The following is a 17,585-nucleotide window of genomic DNA, read 5'->3' on the forward strand; positions in this document are numbered from 1 at the left end:
ACCCACTCAGGTCTTTGTTGAGCATCCTCAGGTGCTCCAAGCTGGTGTGAAAGAGTCAGATTCTGTTTTTCTTCTTGCCTCTGGATGTAATAATGCTTACCCTGGCTGTCAGCCCTCATCACCTTTCTTCATATGAAGGCATATGTCCCTAGAGCTGTGATTCACCTCGTGTTGCTAAATGTGAGCGTTCCCTGGTCCTCCAGTTGGTTCTCATATAGAAGGCCCGTGGTGCACACTTCGAGACATGCTGTTCCAGATCTGTACTCGTCCTCACTTACCCCAATAGCTTTGTTCCATAGGGAAATGGATTTTTCCTTAATGTAAGGAAGATTTTTCCAGTAGTCCCTCCTGTCCAAAAGATTCGAATGGCTTGCATTGGGGAATGTGGAACTCCTTAGAGTTGCGCAGAGGCTCTGATCTGTATAGGCTACGTCCCGCCTTCCTTGCTCCCATCTCTGGTCTCTCTGTGTTCAGTTTCCTCCCAACAGTCCATCATACTCTTGCATAACTCTGGGTCTTCACCTACATTGTTTCCCCTCCCTGGAGGATGCTTTCCCTCTTTTGCCAACTCCATGTATCCTTCAAGTCCTACCTCACATCCTTCCCCTGGGGAGAGACTTTCTTGGCCACCACAGGCTGTGGCATGTGCCCCTACTCCAGGCTCCCTCAATACCCTGTGACATCTCTGACTAAGCACCTGTCATACTGTGTGTTGTTTTCCTTTCTTGTTCTTCCCAAAGACCAAGAACTCTGAGGTCCTCCCTGTGCAGCATCTCTAGCAGGGAACGTTTGGCAGGCATTCAGTGAATGTATGTTGAATGACTAATTGAGTAAATGAAATGGGTGATTAGAATCAATAATTTTTTAAGTTTCATTGGTTTTACAGTTCTGAACCTGTGCAAAGTAATGCACTAAGCCTATGACTTTTTTGCTTCTTCTTACTTTGTCCTCCATGATACATATTCTGGTTTTTGAGTAAATTCAAGGAGGGACATGGTAATGAAAATGCTAATTAATCATGAGTATAAAAATGTAATCTTTTTCCAATATACAGAGAAAATATAAGTCAAGTTAATAGCTACCTAATGGAAATATTACATAATATCCACCTAATGAAATAATAGTCATACTCTGATCTGACATGTTTGAAAAATATTTTCCAAATATTTATTGGGTATTTACTATAGGATGAAACATTATTTCAGGTGCTGGCTCTGCAGCAGGGAACAAATGCTTACACTGAAAATGTATGATCAACTTTCATTATTTTGTTAAACATCCAGCAAGCACACTTGTTTACAACATACCAGATACTGGAGGTACACAGATGAAAACACATTTAATACCCTTGAGATGTTCAAAGTCTGACAGGGACACACATACAAAAACAGAAGAGTTCAATAAAATGAGGGACGCAAAGGTGAGGCTGTGAAGCCTGAAGAGGGTAGATTAAAGGAGATGGCACTGAGTTGAGAAGGAAGGAAGATAGCCCAGCAAAGAGGGAGGGGAAAAGTCATGATCAAAAGTTGGAATCGGAAAAGAGCATGGTGTGTGCCAGTAGCTTATTCACAGCTCCCTGCACCTCTACAGAAGGGGATTGTCTCAAACACCTTTACTGCAGTGGTTCTCAACTAGGGGAAATTTCAACTCCTGGGGAACATTTGGCAATGTCTGGAAACATTTTTGGGTTATCTCAACGGGGAAGGTGCTACTGGCATCTAGTGGGTAGAGGCCAGGGATGCTGCTAAACATTCCGCAACGCATAGTACAGCCCCCCCGCAACAAAGAACAAAGACATGTCAACACTTGCTGAGGTTGAGAAACCTTAATTGACTGACAACAGACACAAAGATTTGTAAACTTAGTCACAGTGGTTTCCATAAGGACATTTTGAACAAAATATAGCCACTAAAGGCAGATGCTTTTTAAATGGGTGCTAAGGTGGGATGATGGTAGAAAGTGGGAAAGTAAGAAGCATGGGAAACCCAGTTATTTTAAAGTAGGGAAATTCTTTTATTACTTTTTAGGCACTTGAGGGAGTGTACAGTGTCACGGTTAAAAAAGCAGGCTCTGGAATCATTCAGCCTGAGTCTGATCTCTGATTCTGTTAATTGATTTATTATACAGATCTAGTTACTTAATTTCTCCAGGTCTCATTTTCCTCATCTGTGATATGAAGATTGTAATATTATCTGCTTCGTAGGGTTTTGAGGATAAGACCAGTTAGTGTCTACAAAGTACTTAACACACTGCTTTCTATATGCTAATTTCTTGGTGAAAATCACGAGGAGGATAATAATATCAGCAACATTTACTGTGTTTCATATTTACACAAAAGTGTTCTATCTGTAGAAATTTCTATCATCCATAAAACAGGTAAGGGAATTAATATTATTGTTCCCATTTTTCAGATAAGAAAACTAAGACAAATGAGATTGATTTTGCAAGGTTACAGTTAGTAAGAGGCAAAGTTAGGTTTCAGATCCCTGGAGTATGGCTTCAGAGCCCATGAGTTTAAGGCTTTGCTGCCTATTTAGTATATTATTAATATGTTTTAGTCATCATTAGTATTATTTTATTAGGCGGCTTTAAAAATCTTTACTTGTATAAAAAGTTTTATATATTTCCAATAGTCTTTCCATGTTTATCAACAAGGATCTGGAAAGTAGGAGTACCTTTAAAAACACCTATATAGGGCTTCCCTGGTGGCGCAGTGGTTGAGAGTCTGCCTGCCGCTGCGGGGGACACAGCTTCGTGCCCCGGTCCGGGAAGATCCCACATGCCGCGGAGCGGATGGGCCCATGAGCCATGGCCGCTGAGCCTGCGCGTCCGGAGCCTGTGCTCCTTAAAGGGAGAGGCCACAATAGTGAGAGGCCCGCGTACCACAAAAAAAAAAAAAAAAAACACAATAAAAAAAACAAATAAAAACACCTATATATAATTTATGTTGTAAAGAATATTTTCAAATTTATTTGAAAATTTATTATGTGGTTTTCCTAGATCTACCTAGAGTTCTTTCAGAAAACCTATTTGGAACTTCAGAAATGTGATTTTAAAAAAAGTTTAGGGGTTTTCCCTGGTGGCGCAGTGGTTGGGAGTCCGCCTGTCGATGCAGGGTATGTGGGTTTGTGCCCCGGTCTGGGAGGATCCCGTGTGCCGCGGAGGGGCTGGGCCCATGAGCCATGGCTGCTGGGCCTGCGCTCCGCAGCGGTAGAGGCCACGGCAGTGAGAGGCCCATGTACCGCAAAAAAAAAAAAAAAAATTTTAGGCTGCCTAATTTTTAAGTGGAGTAAAGTGTCCTTAGCTGTTTTTAGGTAACATAATTATGGATATATTCCTTTAATTGAAATGTTTTATTGGAATAAAAGACAGGTTTGTTCATTAATTCATTCAGAACTTATTGAGCACCTACTCCATGCCCCAGATAAGCAGTGCATGTTTAGCCAAGAAAGCATAAAGTGCCAGTGCAGTGGGGTCAGTTCAGTGGTAGATGTCTTCACAAAGAGCAGGAAGCAGGGTGTCCAAGCTGGAAAAGACTTCCTAGAAGAGATGACCTACAAAGGGAGACTTGAGGAAAATATAAGCATTCACCTTAAATATACTCATGAGTTCATCCCAGTCTATTCCACTCCTTCTAGACCTTCATTTGCCAAGCAGTTCTCCTTGGCAAGTTTTCTTCTTTTCCTGAAAAAATTGTATGCCATTGTGGTCATTAGTGAAAATCAAGGTGGTAGAACAATCATATTTAAGTTCACACTGGGGAGAGGTAGGAAATAAAGATGGGAGGTGCATACACATAGGCAATAAAGTTTATTTTGCATAATTGGTATGTTATGAAAAGTGACATAAAATTAAATTTGTATCAGTTGAACATTTAAATGCACAGGAAAAGTTAACATCTAGTAACTATACCATGTGCAGTGAATTTCTATATACCCTGGAGCAAGTAATGAGATATACAAACTTGATTCCTACTTTCTAAGGGTTTAAATATGGAAGCAGAAATAGGATATACACTTATAAAACATTTACATAATAATTCCAGATGGTTTACGCTCTTTCCCTAGCAGGTAGTACAGTGCCTGGCATGTGGTAAGTTCTCAAACACTGTTGAATGAATATATGTGTGGGTGTTACAGGCTGCAAATGCTCAAAGGATTCAAGCAATGACAGGTCATTTTAGGCTGGAGAACTGAGGTAAGGTCTTAAACTGGATCTTGAGAAGGACTTGAGTCTGAATAGGTGAAGGATGGACTTAAAGATGAACTTGGTGTATTCATGGAATAATCAACAGACAGCTTAGACAGTGCTGTAAACTAGAGTAAGATAAAACCAGTAAGTTTGGATAGGGACAGATTGTCAGTAAACTCTTCTGTTAGATGTGTGTTTAAGTGAAGGGACTGTGTCTGTTTCATATTCCTTGCACAGGGTCTGGCACATAAGATGGGCTCAATAAGTATTTGTGGACTGCTTGACCGACCGACAGACAGACATACAGACAGACTGGCTGGCTGACTGACTCGTGGAAAACTTCAAAAGTTAACTGCCAGAACTTTTTAATCAGGCAATGACAAAATTGATGTTGTAGGGAAATTCAGCTGTAATTGGAGTATAGAATGTCAGATGTAACGGAGGAGGATCAAATACAATTAGGATGCTCTTGCAGATGATCTCTCAGATGAGGCTGAGAGAGAAATGGGCAAGTGGGCCTGGCTGGGAATGGAAAGGAAGGATGCTTTGAAGAGTTATTGTGAAGACGGCAGAGCTGAGAGTTAGGTCTCCCTTCTTTGACTCTGTCTGAGGTCAGGTTCCCTAGACACAGAGCCTGAGATGGTGATTTTTGTGCAAGGGCCTTAGGGAACACTGTCAGGTGAAACCTGTGAAGGAGTGAGGGAGGCAGCACAGGGCAGAGGCAGAAGCTTGGCCAAGCCCTGTATTCAGCTGAAGTCTAGCCCCAGTCTGGAGTGGGAAACACACCGCTGAGCTGCCCTTCCCTGAGGCAAGGGGACTGGCTGTTGTGTCCCCCCAGTCATTGGCTGTGGACTGTCCCCCTGAGTAGGAAGGAGGAGCTCATCACCTCACAGGCATTTCCTGGCTAGGTGGCTGGTTCTTTTCAGCCGATGGCAGGTCTTTAGAGAAGGGTCAGCTGTGAGGCGTTAATGGCCTGGAGTCACAGCAGCTGGAGTTTGGACGCACTAGCCTGGTGAAAAGAATCCAGGGGACACCACCAGTGTTCCCTACACTCTGTTACAGTCTGATCTGCATAAGGTTCTCTGCTGAGAGCCTTCCAATGGCTTCCCATCACATCCAAAATAAACCCCAAACCCCTCATCCTGGCCTACACAATCTGGCCCCTTTCTGCCTTTTGGCTTTACCCATACATATTCTCTCCCTGTCCAAACTTACTTTATTTTTCTTAAACCCGCCAAGCTCATTCTCACCTCAGAGACTCAGTGCTTGATTTTCTCTCTGCCTGGAATGCTCCTTCCCTCAGGTTTTCATCGCTAACTTCTCATCATTCAGGCCTCTCGGCTCAGGTGTCCCCTCTTCAGAGAGGCCTTCCACTGTTTGTCTCTCCCCAAGAGGCTGTGATCTGTACAAGCTATTCTGTCCTATTCACAGCTGTCACCCTGGTGCCTTGAGGAGTGGACACCCAATAAATATCATTGAATGAATAAGCAATTGGTTGCAGAGAAATGAATAGGAGAGAAGGTTCCAAAATCTCCCTGAGAGTGGAAATCCTTGAAAAAAGTGGAAACATTGACAGAAATAAGAAGTGTGAAGGGTGCATCAAGTTGTGCAAAAAAATGTGAAATTTTGTTTCAGGCGTATTGAACTTGAAAAAATGGCAGAAAATGTGTGATGGAGACAGAAGAGTGTAGTGATTTGGAGCACAGTTTCTAGAACTGACTTCATATACCAGCACAATCACCTACAAGCTGTGAGATCTTGGGCAAGTTATTTAACTTCTCTGTGCCTCAATTTTCTCACCTGTAAATTAGGATAATGGCATTACAATGGTATTATAGTCCTCTCATAGAGTTGTTGAGAGGACTAAATGAGTTAAAACCTGTAAATCATATAAAATAATGTCTGGCTAATAGCATTATTTTCAGTGGAATTTCAGGAATTCTGCATATAGAAGAGATAGTCATATGTATATGTATAACTGATTCACTTTGTTGTGGAGCAGAAACTAACACACCATTGTAAAGCAATTATACTCCAATAAAGATGTTAAAAAAAAAAAAAGAAGAAGAGATCGTCAAAGCCAGGGCTGGGACTAGGGAGAGACTAGTGCAGCACCTACAGGACAAGATTTAAGGAGGCACTCACTTTGAGGGTTGTGCACTTGCCCCACCCCGAGCATGCTTCCTTAAATTTTGCATTCTTGGCCCTTCGCTCACCTCAACCTAATTCTGGCCTGGTCAGAAAAATCAAAGGGGAAAACGCTTGATTAGTAAGATTTTCTAAATCTGGGTACCTGTCACACCTTCTCCCTCTGGTCTTGGCGGGAGTGGTTTTTTTGCTGTTGCTAATCTCTGGGTTGTGTCACTGCCCTTTTGTTGCTTCTTGGTCTTTTCCATCACTTACATAGCCAATTCCCTGCAGTCAGCCCCTCTGCTCAAATACTCTGAATGGATTCTGTTTTTCTGGTTGGACTCTTATGTAACAGTTAATATACTCTAGACCTCCATAAGCATGGGACTTCAGGGATGTGGGGAAAGAAGCCAACATTTATGGAGTGACCTCAATGTGTTAGGTACTTTTACATGTAAGATATTTAATCCTCATCAGCTGGTGGAGTGGTGCCCACGACATACTTTGTAGATGAGAAATGAAAGATGCAGGGAGGTATGACTCATCTAGGGCCACTAAGTTACAGAGCTGAGATTCAAACCTAGTTTAAAGGATTATAGCCTTTCCACAGTGCAGAGCATCTGGTGGGGGGGACATGTTCAGATTGTGGGTACACTTCTATCAAAATACAAGAATTTATTTTTTTCCCAGTGAGAGATGATTTTTTATTTTCAGAGATACTGGCCATTAGTAGTCTCCTTCTTCCTCCCCCTTCTCCTCTTCTTCCTTCTTTATTTGTTTATTTTGGTGAAATTCACATAACATAAAATTAATCATTTAAAGTGAGCAATCAGTGGCATTTAGTACATTTGCAGTGTTGTGCAACCACCGTTCCTATGTAGTTCCAAAACATTTCCATCATTCCAAAATAAAACCCCTTATCCATTTATTTCTCCCCATTCCCCCGCCCCCAGCCCCTGGCAACCATCAATTTGCATTCTGTTTGTATGGATTTACCTATTCTGGATAGTTCATATAAATGGAATTATATAGTATATCTCCTTTTATGTATGGCTTCTTTGACTTAGCATAATGTTTTGAGGATCATCCACATTATAGTATGTATCAGTACTTCGTTCCTTTTATTGCTGAATAATATTCCATCATATGTATATACCACACTTTATTTTTCCATTTACCCATTGGTAGAGATTGAGTTTCCATCTTTGGCTGTTGTGAATAGTGCTGCTATGAACATACGTGTACAAGTATTTACTTGACCACTGTTCTCAGTTCTTTCAGGCATATATGATCTCATTAACTTCTAGCTTATTTTTCTAATTGTAATTCCTATCAATTTAAGATTACAAAGGGACAAAATACATAACTAATTTCTGTAAAAAATTTTCTCTTCTTGAAGTCTTAATCATATTTATAATCTTCTAGTTTTAATTTATTCTCCAAGTTTTGCTCATTTTCTTGCCCACTGTATATGTGTGTGTACATGTATGTATGTGGGAGTGTGTATGTGTGTGTATGTGTGTGTGTGGGAGAGAGAGAGAGAGAGAGAGAGGGAGTGAAAGTGTTTTTGTTTTTTTGAACATGTAATGTAGCCATTCTGGGACTTGAAGTTTGTATACAACCACCGGTTCATGTTTCATATCAATACTAGCAGATTTATATAAAGTACCATTTCTAGGTTAAAGAGGCCATGCTTCTTTCAAGGTAAATATGAATAGTGAAGGGTTATTTGGAAATTTGGGCAAACAAATAAATGCAGCCATTTTAAGTTCTATGCAAATAAAATTTTATTTCTCTTATTAGGACAAATAAAGAGCAGATGACGGAGGAATCATTGTATTTTTGTAATTTATGTGAAAAGAAAATATAATCTAAAATAAATTGAATGCACAAATAAAGTGAATAACCAAGGTGCAAATTATTTATTTATGAAATGAAACCTCTTAAAAGGGAGAAATGGTGACAGCAACTTAGTATGCAATATACTACACTTCTGTTCTTACCCTTACATTTTCAAAATCATACATAGTAATTTAGTTGCACTCCCATTAATATTAGTGGGAGTTTTGAAACTTATATTCATGTACACATCTTTGAAAATGTATGGGTCGGGCTTCCCTGGTGGCGCAGTGTTTGAGAGTCCGCCTGCCGATGCAGGGGACGCCGGTTCGTGCCCCGCTCCGGGAAGATCCCACATGCCGCGGAGCGGCTAAGCCTGTGAGCCATGGCCGCTGAGCCTGCGCGTCCGGAGCCTGTGCTCCGCAATGGAAGAGGCCGCAACGGTGAGTGAGAGGCCCGCGTACCGGAATTAAAAAAAAAAAAAAAAGAAAATGTATGGGTCAAAGTAAATTGTTAATGAAAAACTGGTTTTCATTTTTAGTGAAATAGTTTCAACCTGTTACCAAAGATGTCCTAGAAGCCACCTTCATTCTAGTCACAGGAGAAGAATTATATATAAGGTTACTATTTGGAGGTCATCTTTTTTTTTTTAAAGAAGATGTTGGGGGTAGGAGTTTATTAATTAATTAATTTATTTTGGCTGTGTTGGGTCTTCATTGCTGCGAGCGGGCTTTCTCTAGTTGTGGCAAGCGGGGGCCACTCTTCATCGCGGTGTGCGGGCCTCTCACTATCGTGGCCTCTCTTGTTGCAGAGCACAGGCTCCAGACGTGCAGGCTCAGTAGTTGTGGCTCACGGGCCTAGTTGCTCCGCGGCATGTGGGATCCTCCCAGACCAGGGCTGGAACCCATGTCTCCTGAATTAGCAGGCAGATTCTCAACCACTGCACCACCAGGGAAGCCCTGGAGGTCATCATCTTTAAAGCAACGTGGATAATAATCATATTAAAGAGAAAAAAAGTGTTTTCCCAACACCAAAGAACACAAAAGTTCAGGACCCATGTTGTTTTATACTAAGCAAAGGACCTCGGACCCTTTCAGTGGACCCTTTCAGCCCAGTGCATCTGATCAGTGATAGAGGCATGCTAAGGTGAATTTTAATTAGGACTAAATTGTGGTATTACTCTTTCATACCCTGAACATCTGTTCCCTTCAGAAATGATGATTTATGCAGGCTATCAGAGCAGACAGCTTGCTACAGCTTATGTCACGGTTAGTGGGAAGCTGGTGGTAGCATTTTAGGAAACCAGCATCTAAATGGAGACTGTCCAGTGTATATGATATAGGTAATAAGGGGAGGGGAAGCATGATGTGTCCATTTTAAATTTTGAAGCCAAATATTGACCTGACTTAAAAAAAAAAAAATTCTCTTCTAGACCATCTGTTGTTAATGAAGAAAGTAACTTGGACAATGAATGGGCTGATGCTTCCTACTGATGTCAAAATACGGAAAACCAAGCCTGTTCTTTCTATTAGAATGAAGAAACTTACTGAGAAGACCTCAGTCCGAATTCTTTTCTTTGAGAATGGCACAGGGCAGGATGGGCATGAGATTACAGTGGGAAAGGAAACAATGAAAAAGGTAATTTTGTATTAAATATTGAAGTATAAATTAAATTTCAAAGTTTTTGTGACTCTTGAAATGCTTTTTCCTTTTATATATCATGTCAACTAATAAACTGAAATATCAAGAAGGCATTAAATAGAATGCAAAAATTCAGCTGTTTAGATATATGCTTATTGCACTAACAACATAACTTACTTTAATAAAGCAACAGTATTTCAGGAAATAATTTGGCTAACATAGTTGGCCATTTCCCTAGTTGAAAGTTATGTTTACACTTGAGGAAACATTCTAGTTGGTTATAATATTTTACAAGATATTTAGATTGAAGCCAATTTAACTATCTTCAAATCTCAAAATGGCTCCTTTTCATTTATAATACTAGTAGTAAAGCCTAGAAGCACCCCTGTTCTTTGAAACAATAAATTGTCTGAAATAACTAGAATTCAGTTTAAAAATATCCATATGCATTTTAAAAAGTAAATCTGGATGGGCCTAAGAAAAATCATGTAACAATCCAGCAAACTTTAAAAAACAAATTTTAAAGTATTACTTGTCATATAAATGCATGTTTTTTAGAAGGTGCTTGTACTTCCCAGATCTTTGATATTTAAAAATATAGAGGAACTAATGGGAATTTGGGGGGGGGGGAAGCCTTTTGTTTCAGATAAAGATTTTTCACTGTATCTTAAAGTAGCTTGTTAATAATAATAAGAGCAACTAAAATTTATTAAACATGTATTAGAGAGACAGTGAAACATAACCAAACTCTCTAGGTTTTAATCCTAGCTTTGTCATTCACCAGCTGTAAGACCTTGGATAACTTACATTGTCTGAGTCTCAATTTCTTTATCTGAAAACTGGTGATAATAATATTCCTACCTGGTAGAACTGATGTAAGTATTCAATGTGATATTACGTGTGTAATATAATGCCTGGCACCCAGAAAGTTCCCATTAAATTCTTATCTTGGTATTCTTATCTTTAGGATTCATAAATATACATCTAATAGTTAGAAATTATTTTTCTTATTAATGGGAAACATTTATTATGAAATGAAGATGGGTATAAATTATTTTGTTATACCAGACTATTTTCAAAATGAATATTGTTTGAAACAGGTGCATAGTTGACTAGATACTGGAAATTTTTATTTTCGAAATATCTATTTCTTCATCTACTGATTTTTGTAGTTGTTTTATAACTACATCTGGGTAAGAGCATTTCTGAGGAGCTGGGAAACTGGGCTTTATTTCCTTCTTATCTGCAGATTTGGATTATGAGTAAAACAAGGGATATTATACACCAGAGCAAATTGCTAAGGCAAGTTGTAACATCTTCCCTGGGGATTTTGAAAAATAGAGAAGGTGCCATAGCTCTCGGATTGTTAAAATGAAGTCATTCTTGGAGATGGAAGCTAGATTAGATAACCTCTTGAGTTCACTTCAGTTCAATCTCTGTAATTCTATGCCTCAGTGATAAAATTGGGGTAAAAGTCACTCTTACAGATTACATGTTCTTAGAAGAAAGGTTGAGTGTAAATAAAAATGTCACTGCTATTTTGCTTTTTGACGTGAAAGAGCAATTCATTTAAAACTGGATGATCAAGGAATTCTTTCGTTTATTTTTTTCTCCTTATAATTTGTAGAATTTAAAGAACTTTCACAATTTTTATGAAACTCCGGACAAGATTCAATAATAAATATATTTGTAAATATTTGTCTCAATAGAGCTTTTAAGATTGAGGTAAAGGATAGGAGGCAATGAAATACTGGTCTTGGATGTCGATAGAACTTTTTGGAGGGAATAAAAATAAGACTAGCGAATTAGTTTGTAAATGAAATTTAAATTTTGAAAGCTTTGTTGATAATCACAGGATAATGTCCTATTTATTGATTAAATACCAAATCAGTAGTAGAACTAAAAAGGTGGCATAGTCATTGGAAAAACACGTTATTTTCTCTTTTATGATAGATTATTAGGACTGCTGGGGACTAATAGCTATTTTTAGATTATTGCTAACTACTATAAAACTGAAGTACAAAATAAAGGACTCTAATATTTTGAAGGTTATTGCAGTGAAATAAGAAGGGAATTATAGAAGGCAGGTGATAAAATAAGGTAGTTGAAGCGTAAAAGTCCTCTCTGAGCTCAGAATGGAGCCAAGGGGAAATAACTGTATTTCAATAATGGGTACAAAATCAAAGGCATATCTGTTTATTTATTTTAGGAGGTTAAGTTTTTAAGAAGTCTGAAATGAGTGCCAAAGTGATATAATTATTCTCTAAACTCTATGGCTCATCCCTTTGAAACTGGAATCAGATGATTTTAGAATTACTTGGTATGGTTTTAGTAACAGCAGTAACACAGCACCTGCTACTGTGGAGTATAGGCTAAACATTATCCAAGTGTTGAAAAAGATATTAGGAAAAATTTGTGGGCACAAGATGCAAAGTAAATGGAAGGTGAAAACTGCTCCAGATACATAACTTTTTAAGGTTGGTGTTAGTGGTAGATAAGTTTCTTTTCCCTCGGTTATCTCTTAGAATCATTGTCAGAGAAGTGGTATTAAGCTGTGTGGATTATTGTATTATCCAGGATAGCATCTCTTTTATGAGACATCTTTATTTTTTTCTCAGCAGTTAATAATTGTATCTTATTTATTTGCTTTTTGCTTGGTTTTCTGTGTACTATTACTAATGGCATGAGATTACAATGGTGAAGAAAACAATGAAAGAGATATTGAAATAAATGAAAGCATGGAAAAAACTCTCACTCAGGTTTGAACTGATTGTTCCCTGTGACTATCCTGGTATATCCCTTCACCATCAACTTTAAGATTATCTTTCCCTATCTGCTCTCTTGGATGCATTTCTCCTAGTGCTCCCCTATCTTCATTTACTATATTGTGCACACATACTAGCGACTTTCTGAGAAAACCTGCATCTGAATCATCTGGACTATGTGTTAAAATTCAGACTTCTAGGCCCTACTCCAAGCCTACTGAATTAAGAATCTCTTGGGGCCTGAGAATCTGAATTTCAGCAAATGTCTCCAGATGTTTCCTAATCCCACTAAAGTTTGAGAACTCCTGTTCTGGTGTTCTAAAATCTCAAACCTACTAATTAATGGAAATTTTCATAGACTCCTTGTTTGTTCTATACTGCTCATGTAGTATAAGAGGAAGATAATATGTTGTGTGACAGAGAAAACAGTTTATGGGAAATTATAACACTGGTTGCTAGACGAGAACTAGTGCAAGGAGTTCAGAAATCAGGAAGAGGAATATGTCTACAGGTTAGCAAGACGGGAGTAGTGTATGTGTAGTAAGTCTGACTTAGAAAAAAATAAATATTCCCTTAATGTTTGTATGTGAACATATTTCATTGCAATGACTTTTCCCTGTTATTACTGAAAAAACACAAAAAATGTATTGAGTTACTCACATATGACTGTCAAGATATAAATAAATAATAGACTTTATCAGATACCTTTAAACCAGAGGAAGATTTAGACATCTATGATATTCACCATTTGTTAATTTGAGAAACAGCTCAATAAACCTAAACAGTAACAGCAAAAAACTTTAAGAAAATATTCAAGTGTAAGAAAGGCCCAACTCAAATGTAAATTGGTGCAACCACTATGGAAAACAGTATGGAGATTCTTTTAAAAACTAAAAATAAAGCTACCGTATAATCCAGCAATCCCACTCCTGGGCATATATCCAGAAAAGATGAAAACTCTTAATTTGAAAAGACACATGCACCCCAGTGTATATCAACACTATTTACAATAGCCAAGACATGGAAACAACCCAAGTGCTGATAACAGACGACTGGTTTAAGAAGATGTGGTATATTTATACAATGGAATAGTACTCAGCCATAAAAAGAATGAAATTTTGCCATTTGCAACAGCATGGATGGACCTTGAGAATATTATACTAAATGAAGTAAGTCAGACAGAGAAAGACAAATGTATGATATCACTTATATGTGGGATCTAAAATATAATACAATGAATCTGTATACAAAACAGAAACAGATTCACAGACATAGAAAACAAACTATGGTTACTAAAGTGGAAAGGGAGGTTGGGAGGGATAGATTAGGAGTAGGGGATTAACAGATACAAATTACTATACATAAAATAGATAAGCAACAAGGATTTACTGTATAGCACAAGGAACTATATTTAATATCTTGTAATGACCTACAATGGAAAATAATCTGAAAAAATATGTATAACTGAATCATTTTGCTATATGTTGCTATGTGTATTGTGAAACTAACACAGTATTGTAAATCAACTATACTTCAATTAAAAAAGAAAAAAAAAAGAAAGGCCCAATTCAGATGAAAAAAAAATGCAGCATGAATAGCATGACTGTGGAATGTTCACACACAAATCAGTAACTATAACAACAGAGGTTTTCCCAGTAGTGTGAGTGAAAATTTAGAGAACATTTTAAGAGATTCAAAAGGTAGCACCTGGAGTAACAAAATTTGATTAAGGATGCTCAACATGGATTCTGACAGGGGAGGTCATGCATAATTATTTATGTTGGAAGTTCTTTAAAGAGCTTTTTATGATATATGAGCAAAAGCCTATTGATACTATTATTGTTTTAAAAATTAGTCTAATGTTCATATCAGGGTTTAATATCAGATTTAAAAATATGAAAGCAGATTTTTTAAAAATATAAAATTTGATAATGTAGTTTATTTTCAAGAGGCCATGGATAGCCAATTGTCTTCTATTTATTTAGTGTAGATTTTAGGGTTATACAATTGCATTATTTCAGAATATTATAAGTAATTACTTGGTGGTCAGAAATTTTTTTTGAACAAAATCATAAGAGGGAAAGGATGTAGATTTCCTTGGCTGAAATAAAAACAAGTGAGAATTTTCAGTCTAAAGATTTATTTACTTTACAGATGGTAGTTAAGGACAGTTATTAACATTATGCTTTAACTCCCCTAATCAGTTAAGACATAAGCATGATATTAAATCCGAAAAGGTAAGATTGATTTCTATTCATTTATTAAAATAGCCTTATGGTTTTTTGTCTTTACATTTTATATTTTAATACATTTTAATTGCTAAGAACATATAACAATAATGGTTAAACTGAAAGGTTTATTAAATTAGTTTTCATATATACCATTAAAGTATCTTTGTTGAACTTTAATTTCTGGACATTATAGTCACAGAATTTTATGAAGTAGTCTAATCAAGCAATTCAGAAAACTGTGACTTAGAGAAGTTAACTGCCATATCCAAAATGGAGCAACTGGAAAAGCTAGGACTAGAACCCATTTTCTGACTTGAAGAACAATATTTTTTTGTATGTGAAACTGCCACAAATATACTTTTTCTCACATTTTACTTCCTATGTGTCCTCATCTAAAAAGGAATTAACATAACCATTAAAAAACATGAGGATTCTATTTACGGTCATAATAGAAAAGCTAGTATCATACTATCTATCCCATTTTAAACAACTGAAAACTGCACAAAATAAATGAGACAGCTATTTTTAAACTTTAAACAATGGGAAGCACTAGACTGTCATGCCTGAGAGAAGAGGAAATGTTGAAGTGAGTCTTAACCACTTACCTCATCTTTATACTTGGAGGCAATTTTTGGACTGTGGTGTAGGGAGAGAGAATCCAAGAAAAGCACAGTGATCTCCACAAGCTGAAGAGGAAGACATCAAAGTCTTGGGAGGCTGAAATGGCTGGAATTTATCATGAAATGCCATAAATGAGGGAGATATTTAGAGAATAATTCCCAAATTTTGCCTACGGTTCCCCCTGTACCTTTGGCTAAATACTAAGTTGCTGATGCACACGGTGAACTCCACAGGGCCTGGCACAGACAAGTACCAGAGAAAGAGCAACTAATGGGGATGTAAAAAGGAAACAACTATGGGAGTATGCACAGGCCAGGGAGACATTTGTGTTTTGACCAGTTGGAGGGGAGGAATTTTATTGAACATGTAGGGGATTCATGAAGAGACCAGAAAAGGTAATCATGGATCCAAGAAGCTCAATGAAAACTCAGAAAATGCAAAAGAATTAGAATGCCAGATTTGGAAGTCTTGCACTATCTGATTTCAACATTTATTATAAAGCCAAAATAATCAAGAGAGACTGGTATTGCCATAAGGATACATATAAAGTGGAATGAAAGCAAGTAGAAAGTTCAGAAATAGACTCACACATATAGTGACACATTAATCTTGATAATTCAATGAGGAAAAAAGTCTTTTTTGATAAATATTTTTGAAATTAGGTATCTGCATGATAAGAAATTACCCCAATCCCTATCTCATCACAAAACTTAATTTAAAATTAACCATAGATCTATTCATTAGAACAGTAAAACTGTAATAATTGTCAGAGGAGACATTTTTTTACAACCTGAGGTAGGCAAAGATTTCTTAGATAGGGCTAAAAAGTATGAACTAAACCCAAAGGAAACAAAAAATATTAAATCCACTTTATCCAAAATTTTAAATCTTCTGCCCTTCAAAAGACAGCATTAATAAAATGAAAAATCTAGCCACAGACTGGGAGAAAATGTTCAGAAAACACACATCTGACAAATGATTTGTATTCAGAACATGTAAAGATCTCTGACAACTCAATAGTATGAGGACAAACAGCTCAATAAAAAAGGTCAACAGATTTGAACACTACTAATAAAGACCAAGAAATAAACCATAGTGCATGAAAAGATGCTCACATTACATATCATCAAAGAAATGCAAATTGAATCCACGAGTTACCACTACACGCATATTAGAAAGGCTAAGATTAAAAAGACTGACAATACTAAGAGTTGACGAAAATCTGGAGTAACTGGAAATTTCACAGTTGGCTGATGAGAATGCAGCCACTTTAAGCTACTTAATAAGTCCAAAAAGTAAGTAATAGGCAAATTTAACCCAATCTCCTGGCATCTTCAGATTAAAATAATGGTCATGATCTTTATTATAAGTCATTGTGAAATGTTGATCTTCACCGATAGTCATACCAAGTATATTTTAAGTCTTAATTCATTGAAAATTTGTAATGAATTTGACAGACTTTCAATTAGCAAAAAAAAAGTATAAAAACAGATTCCCTTTCTCAGAACATTTATGATAAATTGTAGTTCTCTTCTACTGAACAAGTACAATTAATTTCCAAAGGTGAAATATTTTTAGTAATCCAGTGAATTAATTTCATAATTATCCGTTGATTTTCACAGTGTTCGGTATGCTAAATTTCTTCTAAAATTCTTCTTTGGGTTCTTATTTAAATAGTTTGCTTCTAGAGGGCAAACAGCAGAAGCAAGAAGAACTACAATCCTGCAGCCTGTGGAACAAAAGCCATATTCACAGAAACATAGACAAGATGAAAAGGCAGAGTGCTATGTACCAGATGAAGGAACAAGATAAAACCCCAGAAAAACAACTAAATGAAGTGGAGATAGGCAACCATCCAGAAAAAGAATTCAGAATAATGATAATGAAGATGATCCAGGACCTCGGAAAAAGAATGGAGGCAAAGATCGAGAAGATGCAAGAAATGTGTAACAAAGATCTAGAAGAATCAGAGAACAAACAAACAGAGATGAACAATACAATAACTTAATTGAAAAATACACTAGAAGGAATCAATAGCAGAATAACTGAGGCAGAAGAACAGATAAGTGACCTGCAAGACAGAATGGTGGAATTCACTGCTGCACAACAGAATAAAGAAAAAAGAATGAAAAGAAATGAAGACAGCCTAAGAGAACTCTGGGACAAC

At 37.2% G+C, this 17,585-nt stretch overlaps 1 protein-coding gene across 1 annotated transcript in view; it reads left to right on the plus strand.

Moving 5' to 3' along the window:
* DCDC1 (doublecortin domain containing 1) overlaps positions 1–17,585 on the plus strand; it is a 458,528-nt gene that overhangs the window by 58,930 nt on the left and 382,013 nt on the right. Inside the window, 1 exon segment of the mRNA XM_067038066.1 lies at positions 9,593–9,798. Within this exon segment, the coding sequence (XP_066894167.1) occupies positions 9,593–9,798 (206 nt within the window).

Source organism: Kogia breviceps, chromosome 7 (assembly GCF_026419965.1).
Source record: "Kogia breviceps isolate mKogBre1 chromosome 7, mKogBre1 haplotype 1, whole genome shotgun sequence".
Lineage (NCBI taxonomy): Eukaryota > Metazoa > Chordata > Mammalia > Artiodactyla > Physeteridae > Kogia > Kogia breviceps.